Source organism: Bufo bufo, chromosome 3, assembly GCF_905171765.1.
Source record: "Bufo bufo chromosome 3, aBufBuf1.1, whole genome shotgun sequence".
NCBI classification, from domain to species: domain Eukaryota; kingdom Metazoa; phylum Chordata; class Amphibia; order Anura; family Bufonidae; genus Bufo; species Bufo bufo.
Window position 1 is genome coordinate 455,884,819 of NC_053391.1, and position 22,749 is coordinate 455,907,567.

Below are 22,749 nucleotides of genomic sequence, written 5' to 3' on the forward strand. Positions count from 1 at the left end.
CCTCCACAGACATAAGGTATAAGGGAAAGATCTGCACCTGTTCTGTGTATAGAGCCGAACCTGGTTTTGGCCCCAAATCACTGATGGAAATCATTGACCAAAACACTGACCTGTGCATGAGCCCTTAGTCAGTGGAAGCCACTGATGGATGGGATTGGTCACCCTCCATCAGCAGACATTTTGGGACTGCAGTGCCAGGCTGCAGGTAAGAGAGTGTGCCAACAAACAAGGATCAGCGCCAATGGTTTTACAGCCGTGAATCACCAGCTGCCTTTATGTGCTGTTCCCAGCCCATGTGCAGCAATAAACATGGCCAACCCCTGTAACTACTGATACGAGTACAGGAAGGACACTTAAGATACATCATGTTTGGTTCCCCTTTACCTGACCTCCTAACTACTGCACTAATGTAATTCTTGTGTTTGCCATGACCGTGCTAGCTGATTTCAGCTATGTTCACACTAGTGCCATGGCTTCCATTTGTTACACACCCATGACAGCAATGCTTGATACTTTTTCAGTCATATAGTGACAAATCGTGGTGAACTCCGTTGACAATGGGGTGCTTCTGGTATTTGTAATTGCTACATACTGCTTTATTCTTGCTGATGTAATGTCAAAGTGCACAGAGCCTAAAGGTGGCCATACACATTATATTAACATCTGCATTTCCTGGGTTTATGTGTGTTATTACTTTTGTTCACATGTAAAAAGAAAAAACTGATCTTAAAAAGATTTGATCAAAAAAAAAAAACATCTGCATTTCCTCTGGACTGGCCGACCATCTTAGGCTACTTGCACACTGGCGTTTCTGGGTCCGCTTGTGAGATCCATTCAGGGCTCTCACAAGCGGCCCAAAACGGATCAGTTCAGCGCCAACGCATTCTAAATGGAAAAGGATCTGTTCAGAAAGCATCAGTTTGGCTGCATTTGGTCTCTGTTCCGCGTTTTGGTGTCCGCCTGACGATGCGGAGCCAAACAGATCCGTCCTGACTTACAATGTAAGTCAATGGGGACGGATCCGTTTTCACTGACACAATATGGTGCAATTGAAAATGGATCCGTCCCCCATTTGACTTTCAATCTAAGTCAAGACGGATCCGTTTTGACTTAGACTTTTTTTTAAATAGAATAATGCAGACTGATCCGTTCTGAACGGATACCTGCGTTTGCATTATCGGTGGGGATCCGTCTGTGCAGATACAAGACGGATCCGCACCGAACGCAGGTGTGAAAGTAGCCTAATATGTATGGGGGTGTCCCATGTCTTCCGTGACAGTACCTGTCATTGGAAAGAAGGATCAGGCATGTTGCATTTCTGATCCTTTTGTTCTCTCAGAAGATATGCCACCACCAGAGGTGTCTGGTAGTTACTTATTGCTCTCGCCCTTCTGTGAACACAGTCGAGTGTTGCCAGGGTTGCACCACCAATTAGGAATAGATGTAGGTCATCTATTAAGTTGTATGGCACCTTAGCTCTTGTGGGTAATGGCATCCTGCCTTGTGACCACCAACCGTAGAAAAACACATTCACAGAACTAGAGCAGTTATGAGATCAGGAGAATACAAAACATGGGGTATATTATGTTCCATTATTATTAGATCCTGATCTATGGATCTAAAGAACTCCTTTTAACCAGAAGGGCAGTGCTTCCATTTCAGGAAGAGACTGAGGATTGCACATTATGAAGAGCGTTAAACTTCACTTTCTTGTTTGTTTTGTAGGTTTTCTGCTTTTTGCTACAGGGGTGGTAATTGTGTCCCTTATCCTAATCTTTGTTGTCGGACCAAGTCATGGCCAGTCCAATATATTGGTCTATATCTCCATATGCTCTGTGATTGGAGCGCTGTCGGTCTCGTGCGTTAAAGGACTGGGAATTGCTATTAAGGGACTATTTGCTGGAGAAGCCGTCCTGAAGAATCCCTTGTCCTGGATCCTACTGATCAGCCTTATTGTGTGTGTGAGCACTCAGATTAACTACTTAAACAGAGCTCTGGACATATTTAACACCTCACTAGTGACGCCTATTTACTATGTGTTCTTCACCACCTCAGTGCTTACCTGCTCTGCAATTCTATTCAAGGAGTGGCAGCACATGACTGCCAATGACATGATTGGCACCTTCAGTGGTTTTATGACTATCATCATTGGCATCTTTTTACTGCATGCCTTCAAAGATGTCTCTCTTACCCTATCCAACCTGCCAGTTTCTCTCCGAAAGGATGAGCGGCTCCTGAATGGGAACCTTTCTAACATCATTTATGAACATTTGAACGGTGACGAGGAGAGCCACCATTGTGACATTGACCAGCAGATAAATGAGAACACTGCTTCCCGGCGCAATGGAAGTCTTGCAACATTTTAAGGACCAAAAATATCTTCTTCACTGCCAGCAAAACCACACGATCTTAAACTGTTCTGATGGGGTAGTGGGTGAATATTTCTTATTTTAATTGCTTCTGACAATTTGCTCAATTACTTTAAATAATGTATTGCCCTCTGGGTATATGTGGCACCATTCTGCTGTTCCTTTTGTTCCGGACCAGCAGGTAGCGGGCAGTGTGCCTAACAAATGTACAGAAATCATCCTTTTAAAATTCCTAAGCCAAAATATGTTCATATTCTGCAGCTATGCCACTCAAAGTATTTATATTTAAAGGGGAACTTAACTATTTCCGCAGGTGAATTGAACCTCAGGTCTCCATTTTCTGGTTCTGAACAGGGCAGCACTGCCACATCACTGGTTTATTTCTTATGCAGGTCTGCACATATTTGTATAGGATTTGCCAAGCAGCTACCCAGAGGACACACCCCAAAGTCTTCAGTGAAATGAAGATTTCTAAGTGGACATTGGTCATCCTATCAGAAATTGCTTTCTTGTTGTGCAGTAGACTTTACCAACCTGAATGGTCATTCGGTGGCAGAGCATGCTGTGACTTGTAGTTATCCAGCCTCTGCAGGAGATCCATATCTGTACAAGGAGGCACAGTATGTTGATGTTCACAGTGGAAATTTGCTTTGAGATGAGCCTTCTGTGATTACTGGGTTGTCCCATCTGGACAAGTATGGCATGTCTACAGGATAAGCCATAAATAGGTGAGGGTCCCACCTCTGGGACCCGTTCCTATCTTAAGAACAGGGCCCCATCCATGCCAGGAATGGAGAGAAAGCCAAGCATGCACGCTTTTTCATTCACTGTTTTGGGACTTCTGAAAATAGCTGAGCGTACCGATTGGACATTTGACATATCCTGTAGATATGCATGCCATAAATATCCAGATGGGACAACCCCTTTAAAAGGTTTGTCTCACAATCAACACTTGCAACATTTTTACGTTTCTTTTACACATTTTTGTTTTATGTGTATTTTTTTTTTCTGGAAAAACAAAACATTCAATCTCCAGACATTAACTGAAAGTCTGTAGCACACGTGTTTTTTTTTGCTTGTTCCGTTTTTTTTTAAGCAACACATTGAAGCAATGGCCTTTTTCATCCCCTTCTTTATAGGGGAAAAAACACCATTCAGTTGTTGACAAAAGAAAATGCCACTAAAAAAGTGCATAATTGCACTTCGACACGCCTTGTTTTCTGTCATGGCACAGCTCATACGCTTCTTGTGATTTCCTCACTATAGACAGTTAAATACGAGTCCCCTGACTGAGAGGGTAATGTTTTCAGGACGAACCTGGATGTGTATACAGGACCAGTATTTTTGTGGTGGCCCATGACCAGGACATGACAGATATGAGGCCAAACCAGCTCTCTTTCTGCAGCGATCTCTTGTAAACTTTTCTTTTATTCCGAGAGCTGGTATGAATTTAAAGGTGAACTATGTGAATAACTGTGTCTTCAATGCTTTTACTGATTCCGCCCCTCACAAGCTGTGCAGACAATCATTTTAACATAGATTTTTGGTCAGACCAATTTGTGTGCAGTTTTATTTTGCCGTATGCTTGTTATTAAATTGAGAATGGAGATGTGTACATAATTTATAATGGAATTACAAAAAAATAATAATTCTCACCGGCTTGCCTCATGTGGACATTTATGGCTTATCGACAAGAACAGGGTTTTGTTGTGTGCAGGTCACCCCTGCTATGCTATGGGACTACTGAAAATAGCCAGGCCAGGGCCACCTATTTACAGAAATAGTGTATGGACAAAGCCATGCATGTACGGTTTACTCTCCGGAGGGGGGACCTGCGTCTATCGACATTATTTAGTTATTTTCAATAGTCCTATAGCAGAGAATTGAGAGAACACCCCTCCATTTATCGCTATAGCACTTCTGAAAAATTGATCCGTTCCTATCAGACATTTATGGCATTTTTTACATGTCCACATGGGAGTAAACCCCTTCAAGTTTTGTTTTAGAATATGTTGCACTGAAATTTTAACTGTATATAAAAATGTGGGTACGTTTTGGCTCTGGCTGCATAATGCTGTAGATATTTCATCCTCTTTACGTTAGATTTGCTGCATTTGTATGAAAGGGGAGTGAGTAAGTACAATTAAATTGTAAAAATATAACTTATTTTGAAATAAAATATTTCAGAATTTAGTAGAGAGAAAGCATTTTTACTTCTAGTAAAACTGCAGGTCAGTGATAACTGCTAGCATATTACCAGCCATGTTGTGTAATCGGGCCTGGGCGTGCAAGGTTTTGGTTCCTAGTACAGCAGTATTTCTTAATGTATTATTATCATATGGATGTTCTAGTAGTTTTCATTAGTTTCTAAAAAGCCAGTCCTAGATTTGAGTATGACTCTGAACAGCAAGAGGCCTCTCATGCTCGCAAAGGTGTCAGCATGGCAGGGTTTCCAGTGCAGAAGTTAGAGACAAAACTAGGAGTGGACCCAAAAACAACAAAAAAAAAAAAGCAGTGTAAGGGTCCATTCATACGTCCGTAAGTGTTTTGCGGATCCGCAAAACACAGACACCTGCAATGTGCGATCCGCAATTTGTGGACCGCACATCACAGACACTATAATAGAAACTGCCTTTTCTGGTCCGCAATTGCGGACAAGAATAGGACCTGTTCTGTTTTTTTTTTCAGTAACGAAATTGCGGATCCCGAAAATGCGGATTTGCATCTGTGCCAGCCCTATTGAAAGTGAATGGGTCCACAACTTGCGAATGAATGCGGACCCAAATTACGAACGTGTGAATGGACCCTTAGTATCTGACTTTTATACCTTCCTTTTATGATTATCCTACTGAAAAATGCAGGTTGGAAGTCCTGTTACAAGAGGCAACACATGTGGCTGCAGGATGTCCAGCACATGTTGCTGAACTTTTAATGTACCTGGTGCCACTACTAGGGTTGACCAACTGTTATATGCGATGGCTCCAGATGGCGACCAAAATGGTTGCAAACGCGACCTAGAATTGCTAAATGGCGACAAGACTTTGTAGTCCCTCCCCCCAGTACTGCCGCTGCCACCAATGGGCTGATAGCAGGGAGGAGGAGGGGAGGGGCTGTGGCCACTGCGCCACCAATGAATATCGTTTATGCTTAATACAAACGCAGGCTGCGTGCACCGGACACATCCCATACCCAGCACCCGGCCTCTATGACTGCACTGCGCGCTGCGATCCGCCGCTATTAAACCCCCCAGGTGCGGCATCTGAGGGGTTAATAGCGGCGGATTGCAGCGCGCAGTCATAGAGGCTGGGTGCCGGGTATGGGATATGTCTGGCACCCGCATGGCAGCCTGCGTTTGTATTAAGCATAAACGATATGCAGTGCACCGAACCCCAACCCCCGTATTATAAAAGGAGATTTTTGTGAAACTCACCTGTAAAATCTTTTTCTCGTCTTTTCCATTGGGGGACACAGACCATGGGTATAGCTTAGAGATATTACTAGGAGGGACACTATGCAAAAAAAGAAGCTCCTCCTCCTCGGGCTATACCCCCAGGCACCTCCAGGAGAACTTCAGTCGTTGCAAAAGCAGTAGGAGAAGGAGAACGGAAATAAAACACAATGGAAACCATCACACCGCACACCATAAGGCGAAAACCATAAAAAAAAGGGGCGGGAGCTGTGTCCCCCAATGGAAAAGACGAGAAAAAGATTTTACAGGCGAGTTTCACAAAAATCTCCTTTTCTCGTTCATTCCATTGGGGGACACAGACCATGGGACGTCCCAAAGCAGTCCATGGCGTGGGAACAAGAAACAAACCCAACACCGCCTGGAATAAACGTCCCGCAGTTAAACAGGAACAACAGCCTGCAATACCCTGCGCCCAAAAACAGCATCAGTCGAGGCCAGAGAGTGTAGCTGATAAAACTTTGTGAAAGTATGTAAGGACGACCAAGTGGCCGCCTTACACAACTGGGAAACGGATGCGCGATTGCGTCTAGCCCAGGAAGCTCCCACTGCCCTTGTGGAGTGAGCAGTAATCCGTGACGGCGGAACCTGTCCACGAGCGCGATAGGCCGCAGCAATAGCGGAACGGATCCACCGCGCCACGGTGACCTTGGAAGCCGCCAGGCCCTTACGAGACCCTTCAGGAATCACAAAGAGAGAGTCTGAACGCCGGAAGGAGGCAGTAGCCCCCAGGTACACCTTCAGAGCCCTGACGACGTCAAGAGAGTGGAGAGCGCATTCCTTGGGGTTCGACGGGGAAGGACAAAAAGAGGGCAGGACAAGATCTTCGTTAAGGTGGAAGGGAGAAACCACCTTGGGCAAAAAAGAAGGCACCGGTCTGAGCACCACCTTATCCTGGTGAAAGACCAGAAAAGGTTCTCGGCAGGAAAGGGCGGCCAGCTCCGAAACTCGCCTGATGGAGGTTATGGCCACCAGAAAAACTACCTTCCAGGTGAGTAAAACCAGAGAGATCTCCCTCAGAGGCTCAAAAGGCGCCGACTGAAGGGCGCGCAGAACCAAGTTGAGATCCCAGGGGGGCAAGGGAGGCACATACGGGGGAACAGAATGCGCCACCCCCTGCAGGAAGGTTTTCACAGGTCTCAAAAAGGCAATGGACTTCTGAAAAAAGATAGCCAAAGCAGAAACCTGACCCTTCAAAGAACTGAGCGACAGACCTATGTCAAGGCCGGATTGGAGAAAGGACAGCACCACTGGGACAGAGAAACGTAGGGGCGGGTAGCCCGACTTCTCACAGAAAACCAGGAAGGCCTTCCAGGTGCGATAATAGATCCGTGAAGAAGCCGGCTTCCGAGCCCTGATCATGGTTCTCACCACCGCATCAGAGAAGCCTCTCTTCCTTAGGATGGAGGTCTCAACAGCCACGCCGTTAAACGCAGCTGCCGTGAATTCTGGTGGAAGAGTGGCCCCTGAGACAGGAGATCCTCTCTGTCGGGTAGCGGCCACGGAACGTCGACCAACATACGAGCGACGCTGGAGAACCAGGCGCGGCGAGGCCAATCCGGGGCGACGAGAATGGTTGATATCCCCTCCGCCTCTATCATGCGCAGCACCTTCGGCAACAGAGGAATCGGAGGGAAGACGTAAAGGAGGCTGAACCCCTGCCATGGAGCTCCCAGCGCGTCTACCCCGTCCGCCCGCGGGTCTCGAGCGCGGGGTAGATACACCGGCACCTTGTGGTTGAGCCGGGAAGCCATCAAATCTACGTCCGGACGGCCCCATCGGTTGCAGATGTCCTCGAAAACCTCCGGATGGAGAGACCATTCTCCCGGATCCACCCTGGTGCGACTCAGAAAATCCGCCGTCCAATTGTCGACTCCCGGGATATACACTGCCGACAATACTGGAACATGCGACTCCGCCCATAAGAGGATCCTCGCTACTTCCTGCATTACTGCCCGACTGCGGGTCCCGCCCTGATGGTTGACATAAGCCACAGCCGTGGCATTGTCCGACTGAACACGCACCGGGCGAGTTGCAAGGAGAGGAGTCCAGTGGGAGAGGGAGTGGAAAATCGCCCTTAGTTCCAAGACGTTTATCGGGAGACGGGACTCCTCCGTCGACCAGACACCCTGAACTGTGAGGTTCCGGAGAACACCTCCCCAACCGATGAGGCTGGCGTCGGTGGTGACTACCGTCCAGGAGAACGGAAGGAAGGACCTTCCTGACGATAGGTTGAGGGAAGACTGCCACCAAGGGAGAGAAACTCGAACTTGCCGGGACAGAAGAACAGGAGTGTCTAGACCCCGAGGGCTCTTGTTCCAGAGGGCAAGGATCATTTGTTGTAGCGGACGAGTGTGAAATTGGGCGTACGGAATCGCCTCGAAAGAGGAGACCATAAGGCCCAGCACCCGCATGCACTCCCGAATGGTGGGACGTGGAGAGCGTACAAGAAACACCACTGCCAGTCGAATCTGGGAAACCTTGGAATCCTGGAAGAAACACCCGAGAAATCGAGGTGTCCAAGATCATCCCCAGGAACGAGAGTCTCTGGGAGGGGAGAAGAGAGGATTTGGGAAGATTGATCAGCCACCCGAACCGTTCCAGGGATTGAACGGTGATTCGGACGCTGTCCTCGGCCTGTGGAAGAGACGGAGCTTTTATCAAGATGTCGTCTAGGTATGGTAACAAAGAGATGCCCCTGGTGCGAAGAAGCGCCATGAGAGGCGCCAGAATCTTCGTAAAAACCCGAGGGGCGGTCGCCAACCCAAAAGGTAGGGCGACGAACTGGTAATGACGCCCCCCCTATGGCAAAGCGCAGAAAACGATGGTGGGACTCTGCAATAGGGACGTGCAAGTAGGCGTCTTGAATGTCCACAGACGCGAGGAATTCTCCTGGACTCAGAGAAGCAATAACGGAGCGAAGGGACTCCATGCGAAACTTCCGCACCCGTAGAAACTTGTTGAGAAGTTTTAGATCCAAGATCGGACGCACTGACCCCTCCTTCTTTGGAACAACGAACAGGTTTGAGTAAAAACCTGTCCCTTGCTCTTCTGGGGGAACGGGGGAAATGACACCACGGTCCAGAAGAGAGGAGACCGCAAAAAAGAGATCCGAGGCCTTGGCCGGATCCCCCGGAAACGCGAGAAGGGAAAAAACGTTCCGGCGGACTGGACGCGAACTCCAACTTGTAACCGGACGTCACCACTTCCAGAGCCCAGGCGTCCAGAACGTGAGCCCTCCAAACTTGTTGAAAGGAGAGCAGACGTCCCCCCACCACGAGGGGTGGGGGCACCCCTTCATGCGGAGGGTTGCTTGGGAGCAGGAGGACGGGCTGACTGCGCCCGAGGCCGCCAAGAAGGCTGGGGCTTGAAGAAAGGCTTCTTGCGGGAGTCCTGGGACCCCCCTGCCGATGAGGACGACGGCGTCCTGGCAGTGGAGAAGCGACGAAAGGACTGGCCCCGGAAACCTGAAGGCCGAGACCGAAAGGGACGCTTGGTCCTGGGCTGAGGTAGATGAGTGCTCTTGCCCCCAGTTGCGGCCGAAATAAATTCATCTAGTTGAGCCCCAAAGAGCCTGGACCCTTCAAAGGGAAGGTTAGCGAGTGAACGCTTAGATGAGGCATCAGCATCCCACACCTTTAGCCAGACCTCCCTGCGCTGAATGACAGAGAGGGCCGAAATACGGGCAAAGAGGGAGCCGATGTCCATTGAAGCCTCACAGAGATATTTGGAAGATTGATACATCTGAATGATAAAATCCAGAGTATCTGCAGAGGCGTCCTGCTCTGACAGATCCTGGTGGTGGCGCTGCAACCACATTGTAAGGGCTCTGGCGACCCAAGCTGACGCGAAGGCCGGTCGCAGGGAAGCGCCCGCCAGGGAGAAGATAGACTTGGAAAGTGAATCCAAACGTCTGTCCACCGCATCCTGCAGAGAGGAACCGTCTAGGACGGGAAGGGCCGTGTTCTTGGCTAACCTGGCCACCGGAGGATCTACCTTAGGGGAAGAAGTCCACTTTTCCACTGTGTCAGCTGGAAAAGGATACAGTGTATCCATACGCTTGGTGGCCGAAAACTTTTGATTAGGACGATCCCAAGCTTTTAATATGACCGCAGTGAATTCCTCATGAATAGGGAACACAGCGGACTCCTGCTTCTTAGGTGGAAAAAGGGAGAACTCCCGACTAGTGGAGGGAGGAGAATCCCCTTGTATATTAAAAGTGTCACGGACGGCTGCCACCAACTCGGTTACCATGGTGGAAAGCTTAGGCAGGGTTTCCCGCTCCGTGACTTCGTCCGATCCGGACAATTCTTCTTCGGATTTGCGCTCCCTGCGGGGGGGAGAGTCAACCGGGCATGCCTCAAGGCGAGGGGGAGAAGCGGAGTCATCCGAGGAGGAATGCTGCCGCTCACGCTGCCTTTTAGAAGTCAGACGCCCTCTGTGAGAGTCACTGAGAGGAGATGGAGTGGTGGCTGCCACAGGGGTAGTAGCCGCCATGCGCTCCATGAAGGACATGGCTGCCTTGGCAACTAAGGCCAGATCAGCTGCCGCATTAGACATGGCGGAGGCCCAGGCGGATACCGCTGGTTCCGCAGGGGCAGAGGGAGGACCGGGCTGAGCAAGAGAAGGAGGCTGATCCTGTATAGGAGCAGGGCATGAGTCACAAGAACCAGTGACAGAAAAAGGCCTAAGGAATATCTTACATGACTCCAGTGGAGCCTGAGAGGGAGCCTTGGAAGGCTTAGGGGCCCCAGGTTTAGGCATGATGGATTCCAATGTAAATCAGATTTCCTACCAGGTTGCTGCAATTCCTACCACCCAGGCAAACAGCAGAAGTCTCCGGTCACTGAGGAGCTGCACGGCCACAATCCAGCAGAGTCTCCGGAGTAAGGAGAAAACAGGCCGGACGCCGAAGCTCCGCCCCCTTGAGCGCGTCATTGCGGCGCGAAAAAAGCGCGCGCGATTCAAACTACACCCCATAGCCGTACGGCGCGGCGGGGGTTAATGAATGACGGAGCGGTCCGGCGGGGAGCTGCAGAGAGCGCAGCGGCCGCAGTCTAAAGGAACAGAAATAATCATATGCAGAGTCTCTGCCGATCTTAAGCTGCCGTTTGAGCTGTAGGCAGGTAGGAAAAATGAAGATAGGGAATCATCAGCCCTACCCGGAAGGCCCCCTCCCCCAGGAAAAAATGCCCCCAGCAGGTCCTTTTCCAGCTCACCCAGGCGGCCTCAGAGTGCCAGACAAACGACATGAAGATAGGGGGGAGGGAAGGGAGATTGAAGCAGGCAATACTTATCTGCTCAGCATGCTCCCTCGATGTCCAGACCAGCAGGGAGTCACCTCTTCAGACATCTGACTCCAAGGGAGGGCAGTGCTCTGGGGAGGGTAGGCAGCAGGTGTCCCAGCAGCTGGTGGGATGCCAGAGCTTACATGTCGAGCCTGGATCCACTTATCTTCTGTGGGGGAATGGGAGGTAGCCAGGAACCTTCAGAAGACCGTGGCAGACACTCCACAGGGGCCAGGAAAGCGTAATGCTGACCTGCGTCCCCATCTGAAAACAGAAAATAACAAACAGGAGAAGAATAAGAGTCAACCTCCTTGGACGGACACTAAGCAAAGACTGAAGTTCTCCTGGAGGTGCCTGGGGGTATAGCCCGAGGAGGAGGAGCTTCTTTTTTTGCATAGTGTCCCTCCTAGTAATATCTCTAAGCTATACCCATGGTCTGTAGGGCTGCGCATCTTCACTCGTCTCACGATTCGATGCGATTACGATTATCAAGTCCACGATTCGATTCGGCGATGCATCAAGATTATTACCCAAGTCCCCTTGTTTTTCAATTTTACATCAAAAAATTAATTCAATCAGTCAGAAATTGCACAAAAATATTTATTTGTATCTGCTATTTAAACAAATCATACCAAGTTCCCTGCATATCATATAGCAAAGTCTGAATGAACAAAACAGTGCAGCAGACAACAGTATTTATTTAAAACAGTACTGTCAGTGTCTCTGTAACATTAAACTGTTGTGCTGGCCTGGCTGGTGCAGTTAGTTTATAAGTTTTACAATAGTTTTACCATATAATATATATTATATAATATTAAACAGTACCTACAAAAAAAGGAGCACTTCAGTTCCTGACTGTAAAACATCACAGTGAGTCAGTGAACCTATAACACAGTCAGTGACTGTGTTATAGGTTCACTCACTGTGATGTTTGCCAGTCAGGAACTGTCTGTCACACAGTGTGTTCAAGTTGTCTGTGTTGCAGAACTTCCTGGTTCACTGTGATTGTTTTGGCAGCAGGAGCAGCACCACCACCACCACCACCAGCACCAGATGGGTAGTACGTCTAGATCAGTGCTATAAGCTCTCAGAGTTGTCACTTTACAGAAAACGTTACCTGCACTGAGCACTCAGCAAGCACTCTACCACGATACATCAACTGAAGCCAAGCCATGCCACCATTAGAGGAAGCTGGAAAATCCTTGACAGAATACATTTTCAACTGAATCTGAAAACCTTGGACAAATCTTTATGGGATCACAAACACACACCACAGAATACCAGAAAAAAAATAAACACACATCCTCCTCACTGAATCATAATGGTAAAGGGCAGGCCACAGGACGGGCAATGTGGCACAGCCACCATAGTCAGACATGATGTCAGAAGGTCGGTGTGTGTTTTTTTGGTTTGTGTGAATGTGTATTTGTGTGATCCAATAAAGATTTACTCCAGGTTTTAAGTTTCAATTTATTCTTTCAATGATTTGCCTTCCTCTGGTGGCTTGGCGGGCGTCAGTTGTCTTTAATCAAATAAATACACTTTTAGAATATTTGGCTGAGGTTTTAAGTTGAGCCCCCCTAAAAATTGACATTCAAAAGATAGACAGTACATCAAGTTAGAAAATTCAATGGAATGGACACATTTTTGAAGATTGTGTCCGACACAATCTTAAAAAATAATACCATTCTCCCCAGTGCTAGAAATTGAAAAGCTTGTCGTCACACAGTGACTTAACAGAAAATTTTACCTGCACTCTACCACGCATAGTCGCATACACCAACTGAAGCCAAGCCACGCCACCATTAGAGGAAGCTGGAAAATCCTTGACCGAAAAAATTGGCAACTGAATCTGAAAACCTTGGACAAATCTTTATGGGATCACAAACAGTCACCACAGAATACCAAAAAAAAAAGAAAACACACACATGACACTGGATAATGGTTGGTAAAGGGCAGGCCACAGCAGGTCAGACAGACAAGCGGGCAATGTGGCACAGCCACAGACAACATGAGGTCAGGTAGGTGTGTTTTTTTTTTTTTTTTTTTTTGGTTCGTGTGATCCAATAAAGATTTACACAGGGGGAGGGGGGTGTCACTGTCGTCACGTCAGCGGGAGGCGGAAAAGAAGGCGCCAAAAAACTTTTTTTTCCGACTCGGCTCTGCACGACGCTGACGTCATCAACATGCATCGATTATTTAAAGCAACCGCATCGATGCAGAATCGCCGGGGGTCGAATCGCGATGCATCGCTGCATCGATTATATTCGACAGCCCTAATGGTCTGTGTCCCCCAATGGAATGAACGAGAAAGTAAAATCATTGGTGGTGCAGTGCGCCCCCAACCCCCCAAGTATTATCATTGGTGGCAGTGGCAGCTTCCGATCGGAGCCTCAGCAGTGGGTCCATTCACACGTCCGTGTGTGTTTTGCGGATCCGTAAAACACGGACATCAGCGATGTGCGTTCCGCATTTTGCGGACCGCACATCGCCAGCATTCTCATAGAAAATGCCTTTTCTTGTCCGCAATTGCGGACAAGAATATGGACATGTTCTATTTTTTTCGGGATCGGAATTGCGGACCCGGAAGTGCGGATCCGCAACTCCAGATCCAGGCAGCACATCGTGCTGCCCCATAGAAATGAATGGGTCCGCAATTCCGTTCCGCAAAATGCGGAACGAAATTGCGGACGTGTGAATAGCCCCTATAATCCTGGGGCTCCGATCGGTTACCATGGCAGCCAGAACGCTACTGAAGCCCAGGCTGCCATAGTCAGCTCCATGCTGCTCTGTGCACAGAGCAGCAGGGAGAGTGGTAAAGTCCTATTCACACTGATAGAGCTCTATCAGGGTGAATAGGACAAGGGATGAAAGATCCCAGGTTCTAGCCTCTAAGGGGGTAAATAGGTATTAAAAAGGAAGTAAAAAAAAAAGGTAAAAAATATTAAGTTTATATCACCTCCTTGCCCAATTTTATATATAAAATATCGCCACGCCTGAAAAAGTGTCTACTATTAAAATATAAAAAAATGTCTCCTATGCGGTGAACGCCGTAACAAAAAAAAAAAACAAACGTGCAATTTGCCATTATTTAGTCACCTTGTCCCAACAAAAATTAGGATCGGACTGTTCTATTATGGTCCAGACGTTCCATAAAATCTGGAATGGACGTGGCTTTTTTGGCGTTTTTTTTTTTTTTTTTCATGTGGTATCGAGTATCACAATACTTTTTTATGGTATCATGACAACCCTAGGTAAGACGTGTTTTTTTATTATACCATAATTATATATATTTTAAGTTTGGCGACTAAAAATTTTAGTTTGGCTCCAAAATTTTTCAGGTTAGGAGCCAATGGCTCCTTGATATTTATATTTTTAGTCTGGAGCCCTGTCCCCAGTTCATCACATCAGCAGTTAGAGCAGTGTGTCCCTCCACAGCAAAGGCAGGATTGATGTGCTCGAACCCAAGCATCATCGGCTGGCAAACAGAACCTGAATTTGTCACTAACCACAATATGATTCCAGTCTGTAGCAGTTCAGGTTTCTCGTTCATAACACCACTGCAAACAAAGGTGATGGTGGCTGTCAAAGGCAGGACACGTATTAAGCGTGATAACACCAAATTTCCTTCTAAGCACCTGGAAACGGACCAAGCAGTGGTGTGTAATGAAGGTGCCACTTGTGTCGGGATGGTGAACAATGAAACTATGGGAGCTGCTTTTGCTCATCGGCGGATCAAGCAATCCTGTCTACGGCTGATTTGATTGGTCTGGTCGGAGCCTGTTTGCAGTGTGTACCCCCTCAAGTAACTACTGTTCACAACAGCTCCTAACAGCCAGGTCAAAATGGCAGGCAATTCATTGAAATGACCATCCTGCTTCTCTCAGTACAATGATGTGCCACCTCTCAAAGTCTGTCAACTGGGCAAAATGTCTGCAAGTGTGTTGTAGACGCATATCTAGCAGTCAGCACTTTCTCACCAAGTAGTTAACTACCCAAAAGTATCCTCTGAGAGTCTTATAGGGCAGTGGTGGAAGCGATTTTGAAACAACTGCATACAGTTGTTTTTTTTTATTATCAATGAGTGTATGACTCATTGCAGGAGTAGTATATTTAGAGCTAAAACAGATCAGGTTATGCAACGTTAAATTAATTTTATCATAGATATGTAAAAATAGTCTACAGTTTACAATTTTTTTTTTTTTTTTTAGGGAGGACTAACGGTATTTCAGGTGTTTTTCAACCACCATAAAGATTGTGCCAGAAACACAATGCAAAAATGCCTTGTAGCAATAAGACTTGACAGAATCGACCTTCGGATCATAGATCTGAAGTAGATTCGTTCAAAAACCTCGATGTTAATGCTGTTTCGTACAGCATTAAAATGTATTGGCTCTGTGTAGCCAAACTTCCTCTCGCAAGACTTTGGTGAATTACTACTGTATTCATAGGTATGTAAAAACGATTTAAAATAGAAATCCAAAGTGGGCTTTGGTACAGAGGTTTGAAATTGTTTTTCAGTACGCAGATATGAATACAGTAGGAATTCACCAAGGTCTTGCGTGACTTCGGGTGAGCCGAAGTTTGGCTTTACGGAACCAATACATTTTAATGCTGTACTGATCCTAAGGTTGATTCGCTCAAGCCTAGTAGTGATTTTCATAATTCACTATAAACTTTAACCCCTTCCTGCTCAGCACTATACTATAAAGTCACTGAGTGTAGCAAATTAATACTCAGTACCATAAGACTACCTGCACATGTTGTAGATTCAGTGCCGTTTTTCTTGAAGAAAACTACAGTGTAATACGTTACCAGCAAAATGAATGAGAATGGCCAAATCTCATATACGCATTGCGTATTTTTATGCAAAGAAATAGCATGTTGTTTGTGTGATTCCGCACCTTACATATAGTGGTTTTCCCCCCCATAGACATCATTGAGGTTGTCAAAATGAATCAAAAATCCCCAACTAAAACAATGATAATTAGTGCAGATTTGTGTGTGGATTTTCTCATACAAATTTGCAGTGTGCAGGTAGCTTGATTAGTATGCCGCAGGCTCTGGAGTTTTTCACGGGGTCAGCTGCATTATACAACTGCTCTCACTGCCTGGATCAGAGCCAATCCTGAACCTACAAGTTTAAAGCCTCATGCACACATCCGTGAAACATGGACCGTGTGATACCGGCCTGGATTTCTTCTGAGTGCAGGAGCGCACGGCGTCATTGGTTGCTATGACGCCGTGCGCTTCCTGCTGCCGCCGCAGTACAGTAGCACACTGGTATAGATCAGGGGTCTCCAAACCCCGGCCCGCGGGCCAGAACCGGCCCGCTTGTGCGTTCGATCCGGCCCGCCCGCAGCTGGCAGGAACCAAATCCGCACAACCGCCCATGCTGTCACGCTTGTGTTGTGTGTTCGATTCCGCGCCCGCCCGCAGCTGACAGGTTGCAGGAACGAAAGCCGCACAACCGCCCATGCTGTCACGCTGTGCTTTTTGATTGGCTGCTGGGACCGCCGATGTCCCGGCAACCAGTGACGTCACAGGTGCGGCACCTCCCCTCTTCCCGCCCGCTGTTTGAAATAACAAATCCACGTGTGTAGCAGCGGGCGGGAGTCGGGACTCAGGAGTCCAAGAAGAAAAAAAAAAGAAGAGGAGCAGAAGCCGGCTACAGCGGAGGCAAGTGTTGCACAACGCTGATGGGGACACAATGGGGAACGCTGACATTGCTGTGCTGCGCTGATGGGGACACAAGCTGCTGAGGACACATACTGATGGGGATATTGCTGTGCTGCTGGGGACACTGCTGATGGGGACTTTGCTGTGCTGATGGGGACATTGCTGTTCTGATGGGGACACCGTTGATGAGGACACGGGTGTCCCCATCAATGGTGTCCCCATCAGCACAGCAATGTCCCCATCAGAGGTGTCCCCATCAGCGATGATGGGCACACTGCTGATGGGGATAATTCTGTTCTGATGGGGACATTGCTGGGGACACCGCTGTTTGGCACACTGCTGATGGGGACATGGGTGTCCACATCAATGGTGTCCCCATCAGGATAGCAATGTCCCCATCAGCGGTAACCCCATAATCGATGTCCCCATCAGCACAGCAATGTCCCCATCAGAGGTGTCCCCATCAGCGGTGATGGGGACACATGCTGCTGGGGACACCGCTGACAGGGACATTGCTGTGCTGATGGGGATGTTGCGGTGGACACTGCTGATGGGGACCCCATCAGCGGTGACCCATCATCGGTTTCCACATCAGCACAGCGGCGTCCCCATCAGCAATGATGGGGACGCTGCTAATGTGGAAACTGCTGATGTGGACATTGCTGTGCTGATGGGGACATTGCTGTGCTGATGGGGACATTGCTGTGCTGATGGGGACATTGCTGTGCTGATGGGGACATTGCTGTGCTGATGGGGACACCGCTGATAGGGACACGGGTGTCTTTGCGTTGTTTTGCTAAAGTTTTTTCTCTTTTGTTCTCAGTCATATCATGCTGATTACAAAAACGATCCATGTAAAATATATACATTTAATTTAATACATAACTGATTTTTTTTTCCGGCCCCCGAATACTTGTAAAATCTTCAATGTGGCCCTCCTGTTGAAAAGTTTGGAGACCCCTGGTATAGATCATAGTAACCAATGACGCCGTGCGCTCCTGCACTCAGAAGAAATCCAGGCCGGTATCACACGGTCCGTGTTTCACGGACGTGTGCATGAGGCTTAAAGAGGACCTTTCACCGATTATTACACTATGAATTAACTATACAGACATGTAGAGCGGCGCCCGGGGATCTCACTGCACTTACTATTATCCCCGGGCTCTGCTCCGTTCTCTTGCTATGCCCTCCGGTATCTCCGTTCTCTAAGTTATGGTAGGTGGAGTCTACCCTTGTTCTTTTGTAGCGCTGGCCAATCGCATTGCAGAGCTCACAGCCTGGGAGAAAATAACCTCCCAGGCTGTGAGCTCTGCGCTGCGATTGGCCAGCGCTAGAGCAGAACAAGGGCAGACTCCGCCTACCATAACTTAGTGACTGGAATCTCCGCCTACTATAACTTAGTGAGCAGAGATATCGGAGGGCATAGCGGCAGAACGGAGCAGCGCCCAGGGATAATAGTATGTGCAGTGAGATCCCCGGGCGCCGCTCTACATGTCTGTATAGTTAGTTCATAGTGTAATAATCGGTGAAAGGTCCTCTTTAAGGCCTATTTCACACGAACGATACAGATTGGCTCAGGGTGCGTTGAGGAAAACTTGCACCATTTTGCAAGCAAGTTCAGATAGTTTTGTCTGCAATTGCATTCAGTTTTTTCCATGCGGGTGCAATGCATTTTGATGCGTTTTTCACATGCGTGATAACATCTCTTGGCAACCATCAGTGAAAAACGCAGAAAATAGAAAAGGAAGGGTCCCGGAGACAAATAATATCCTCTTTCAGCTCTTCTTTATTGGTTATGGACATCAACAGACATGACCATCAGTTGCACGGCACAATTGACGCGTTTCGGGTAAGTACCCTTAGTCGTAACAAATTGCTAACTGTGGCCCCTCAATATAAAGGGGTTGAAAGCACTCCTCCTCAAATGGGGAGGAACCGGTTTCAAGCAACATCCGTTGCACCACACCTAGACACACCTTTTTTGTTTCAGCTTGCATCAATCAGTTTATAATTAGTAGCACACTGTGCGAACCTTTCCCTGACATCTTAACCTTGCCCTGTGATTATTTTCAACAGAAGTCGCACAGTGTGAATACTTCAGTACATAGAAAACATAAATTGTATGTAAAAAAACACATTTGATACCAACATTAACATACTAAAACAAATATAAATACAATGGTCCTATGTGTTCGGGCAGGTTCATGTTAGCATCCTGGTACTGACACTTTTATAGCAGACTTATCAAAAAATATATATAATGACAAAAATACATTGTTATATGTCAGTAGGGCTGCAATACCACTATTACCCAGTAAAACCGGACGTTTTGAATATAATTGCAAGATAGATCAGATCACAGAAGGAATATAATAAGAAAAATTTTTTCTACACTCTTGTGCAAATTCGTTGGAAATCTTTTCTTGCAACATCCAAAACAAACCAAGACAAGAAAATAACCGCATTGTATAATGTTGGCATTATAGTGCCAGTGACGAACAGAGATGCACAGTCCCTATAGTAATATGGACTCTCACATATACAATATTATTTTTGTGGTCATGTATATCTCATTAATACCCCCAAAATGGCAATAAAGACATCAGAGATGTGTGTCCGCCTAAATGTAAATATGCCTAACATAAATGTTAATAGTGACACATATCAAAATTCTGCTGCTTATGTAAGATATTTTATTGGTATATATAAATGAGTTCTTTCTTGAGGTTGAGACCCCTTGGCACCCTAGTACCCAGTCTAAAAATCCAGTAAGCCTCACGTAACAGGATTTTCTTGCGATAATCTCCACCCCTTTGCGGAGCTAATACACGTTCAATGGCATACGCCTGAAAGAATGATACTTGGCGGGCATGAACGTGTATAAAGTGTTTAGCTATATTTGAAATATTAAGAATATTGGGGTTGGCGATATAGTTGAGATGTTCTAACACTCTATTTTTAAACTTGCGGACGGTGCTACCCACATACATAAGATCACATTTGGTGCATCGGATTGCGTAGACAACGCCTTCCGTATTGCAATTTATGTACACACGGATTGGGAATTTGTCTACATGGTCTGCACTGTCAAATGTTTTTGTGGGTAGGACATATTCGCAGGTCTTGCAACGGGCACTGCCGCATTTTGCAAATCCTTTATATATAAGCCAACTAGGTCTAGACTGTGTGCCACTGGCAGTATAGAGAGACGGGGACAGCGAGCTGGACAGGGTGGGAGCCCTTCTAGAGACAATTCTACAACCTGATTTGAGTGCTTCATAAAGGATGGCATCGTCATACAAAATAGGTAGGCACTTCTTGATTGCGGAACTGATTATGCTAAACTCATTACTGTATGTTAGGGAAAGAGTGGGGACCCTGTCCAGATCGCCGTCCACCCGTGTCTCCACACTACCAGCAGAAGTCAGCACACTAGATTTACATTTGCGCTTCCCAAATAATATATCTCTTCTATTTTTCTGGAGGGCTATCTCCCTTCCTCTATTGATCATCCACATTGGGTAATTCCTGTCCCTCAACCTTTTCTCAACTCTGTCAAATTCATCATCTAATCTCTCTGCTACACTACAATTCCTGACCGTACGGATAAATTCACCCACGGGAATTGCTCTGACGGTATGTACTGGATGGTGGCTTTTAGCATTGAGTATAGTGTTGCCCGCCACCTCTTTTCTATAGGTCATGGTGTGCACTATTTCTCCAGCAATTCCGCAGAGTGTCAGATCTAAAAAATTAATATGGGTTTCGTGTGCCAAGCAAGTGAACCTCAAATTATAGTTGTTGTTGTTTAAGTATGCCTGGAGGTCTGGGACAGCAGATATACCGCCCGCCCATACCATGAGCAGGTCATCGATATACCTGCCGTACCAGACCAAACCAGGCATAAATGGGTTCTCCAGATTATAGATGTACTTCTCCTCCCAAAATGACATGGTCAAATTAGCTAGGGATGGAGAAAATCTGGCTCCCATTGAAACTCCGCGGATCTGGAGATAGTGGACACCATCAAATGCAAAATAGTTGTGGGTTAGCAGGTATGCTGTGATCTCACACACAAAGTCAATATGATTAGTGTTTAATCCAGTGTAGCGATGGAGATGATATTCCATCGCCATCAGAGCAATCCCGTGGGGAATGGACGGGTAGAGGGATACTACATCAGCTGTAATCCAATTGAAATTGGCTTCCCACCTGAAATCATACATAGCTCGCAAGACATCGCCCGTATCTTCCGGATGTAATGCGTTTTTCACTGAAGCCCAATTCACTTCTGTGGGGCCAGGGCTGCGTGAAAAACACTGACTATAGAACATGCTGCGTTTTTCACGCAACGCAGAACTGATGCGTGAAAATAGGTCAGGATTCAGTGTGAGTGTTATGCGTTCACGTCACCCATTGCACCCGCGTGGAAAACTCGATGGTGTGAAAGAGGCCTTACTCCTTAGGGCTCATGCACACAAACGTATTTTCTTTTCTTTTGAGGACCATATGCGGAACCATTCACTTTAATGGGTCCGCAAAAAAAAACTAAGTTACTCCGTATGGATTCCGTTTCCGTATATCCGTTCCACACAAAAAAAATAGAACATGTCCTATTATTGTCCGCATTACGGACAAGGATAGTACTGTTCTGAAGGGCCAACTGTTCTGTTCCGCAAAATACGGAATGCACACGGATGCGGATCCGTTTTTTGCAGACCACAAAATACATATGGTCGTGTGCATGAGCCCTTAGATGCCACTGTCTGTGCTGAGGGGGCTCACCACCCCAAAGGTTGCCATGGCCCCTAGGCATACTGTGCACAAAGTATTATGTGTTTTAGATGAGCACATGTTCAAGACCCCTAGTGGGACATCGAAAAAAAAAAAAAAAGAAGTGTTTTCGCTTGCATTTACTTTTATCTGTTCATTCCAAACATGAAATAAAACGGATTTAAAAATAATTCCACTAAATAAAAAATATCTCCCACAAAAAACAACCCCTCACGCGGCTCAGTTGGCTGGAAAAATGCTATGGATCTATAAATGCAGCGACAAAGAAAATATAACTCAAGAGTTTTTATTGTGCAAGAGTAAAAAAATAAAATAAAACTATTTGTGTAATCATACAACCCACATAGTATGGTTACGTCCCTTTATACCTGCCATAAAAAAGGAGATTTTTGTAAAACTTACCAGTAAAATCTCTTTTTCGCTCTTCATTGGGGGACAAAGGAACCGTGGTATAGCTATGTCCTCTAGGAGGCGTTGACACTAGGTAGAAGCTATTAGCCCCTCCCCTGGCAGCTATACCCCCTCCAATCTGGAGAGAGAGCTTCATTTTGTGCACAAGCTGTAGAAGAAGCAAGCCAACCAACAAAAAAAACATGGAACACCAACCATGCCAAGGACCCAACGGGGTTCTAACCAGCAACCGCCACAACTGTGGCCGAACAACAATACTGGGTGGGTACTGTGTCCCCCAATGAAGAACGAGAAAGATTTTACTGGTAAGCTTTACAAAAATCTCCTTTTCTCGCCCATATTCATTGGAGGACACAGGAACCATGGGACGTCCAAAAGCAGTCCACGGGGAGAAAAACAAACAAACACAGATGCCTGCAGGGATGCTTGCTTCCATGGGTCTAAGAAACTGCCGCCTGCAAGACCATGCGGCCCAAGGCAGCGTCCGCCGATGCATAAGTATGCACCTGGTAAAATTTTGTAAATGTGTGTAAGGAGGACCAGGTAGCCGCCTTACACAACTGTGCAGCCGAAACGCGATTCCTCTGAGCCCAAGATGCGCCCACCATTCTGGTAGCGTGAGCCGTGACCCCTAAGGGCGGAACCCTTCCCCGGGAGCGGTATGCCTCCGCAATTGAAGCCCAAATCAAACGTGCGATTGCCACCTTGGAGGCCGCCAATCCCTTGCGAGGACCCTCCGGAA

At 47.0% G+C, this 22,749-nt stretch overlaps 1 protein-coding gene across 1 annotated transcript in view; it reads left to right on the top strand.

The window, feature by feature from the left end:
* Positions 1 to 3,375, top strand: part of NIPA2 (NIPA magnesium transporter 2) — a 32,549-nt gene extending 29,174 nt beyond the window's left edge. Inside the window, 1 exon segment of the mRNA XM_040425139.1 lies at positions 1,726 to 3,375. Coding sequence (XP_040281073.1) covers positions 1,726 to 2,366 — 641 coding nt within the window. The 3' untranslated portion in view covers positions 2,367 to 3,375.
* Positions 3,376 to 22,749: the final 19,374 nt, after the last annotated feature.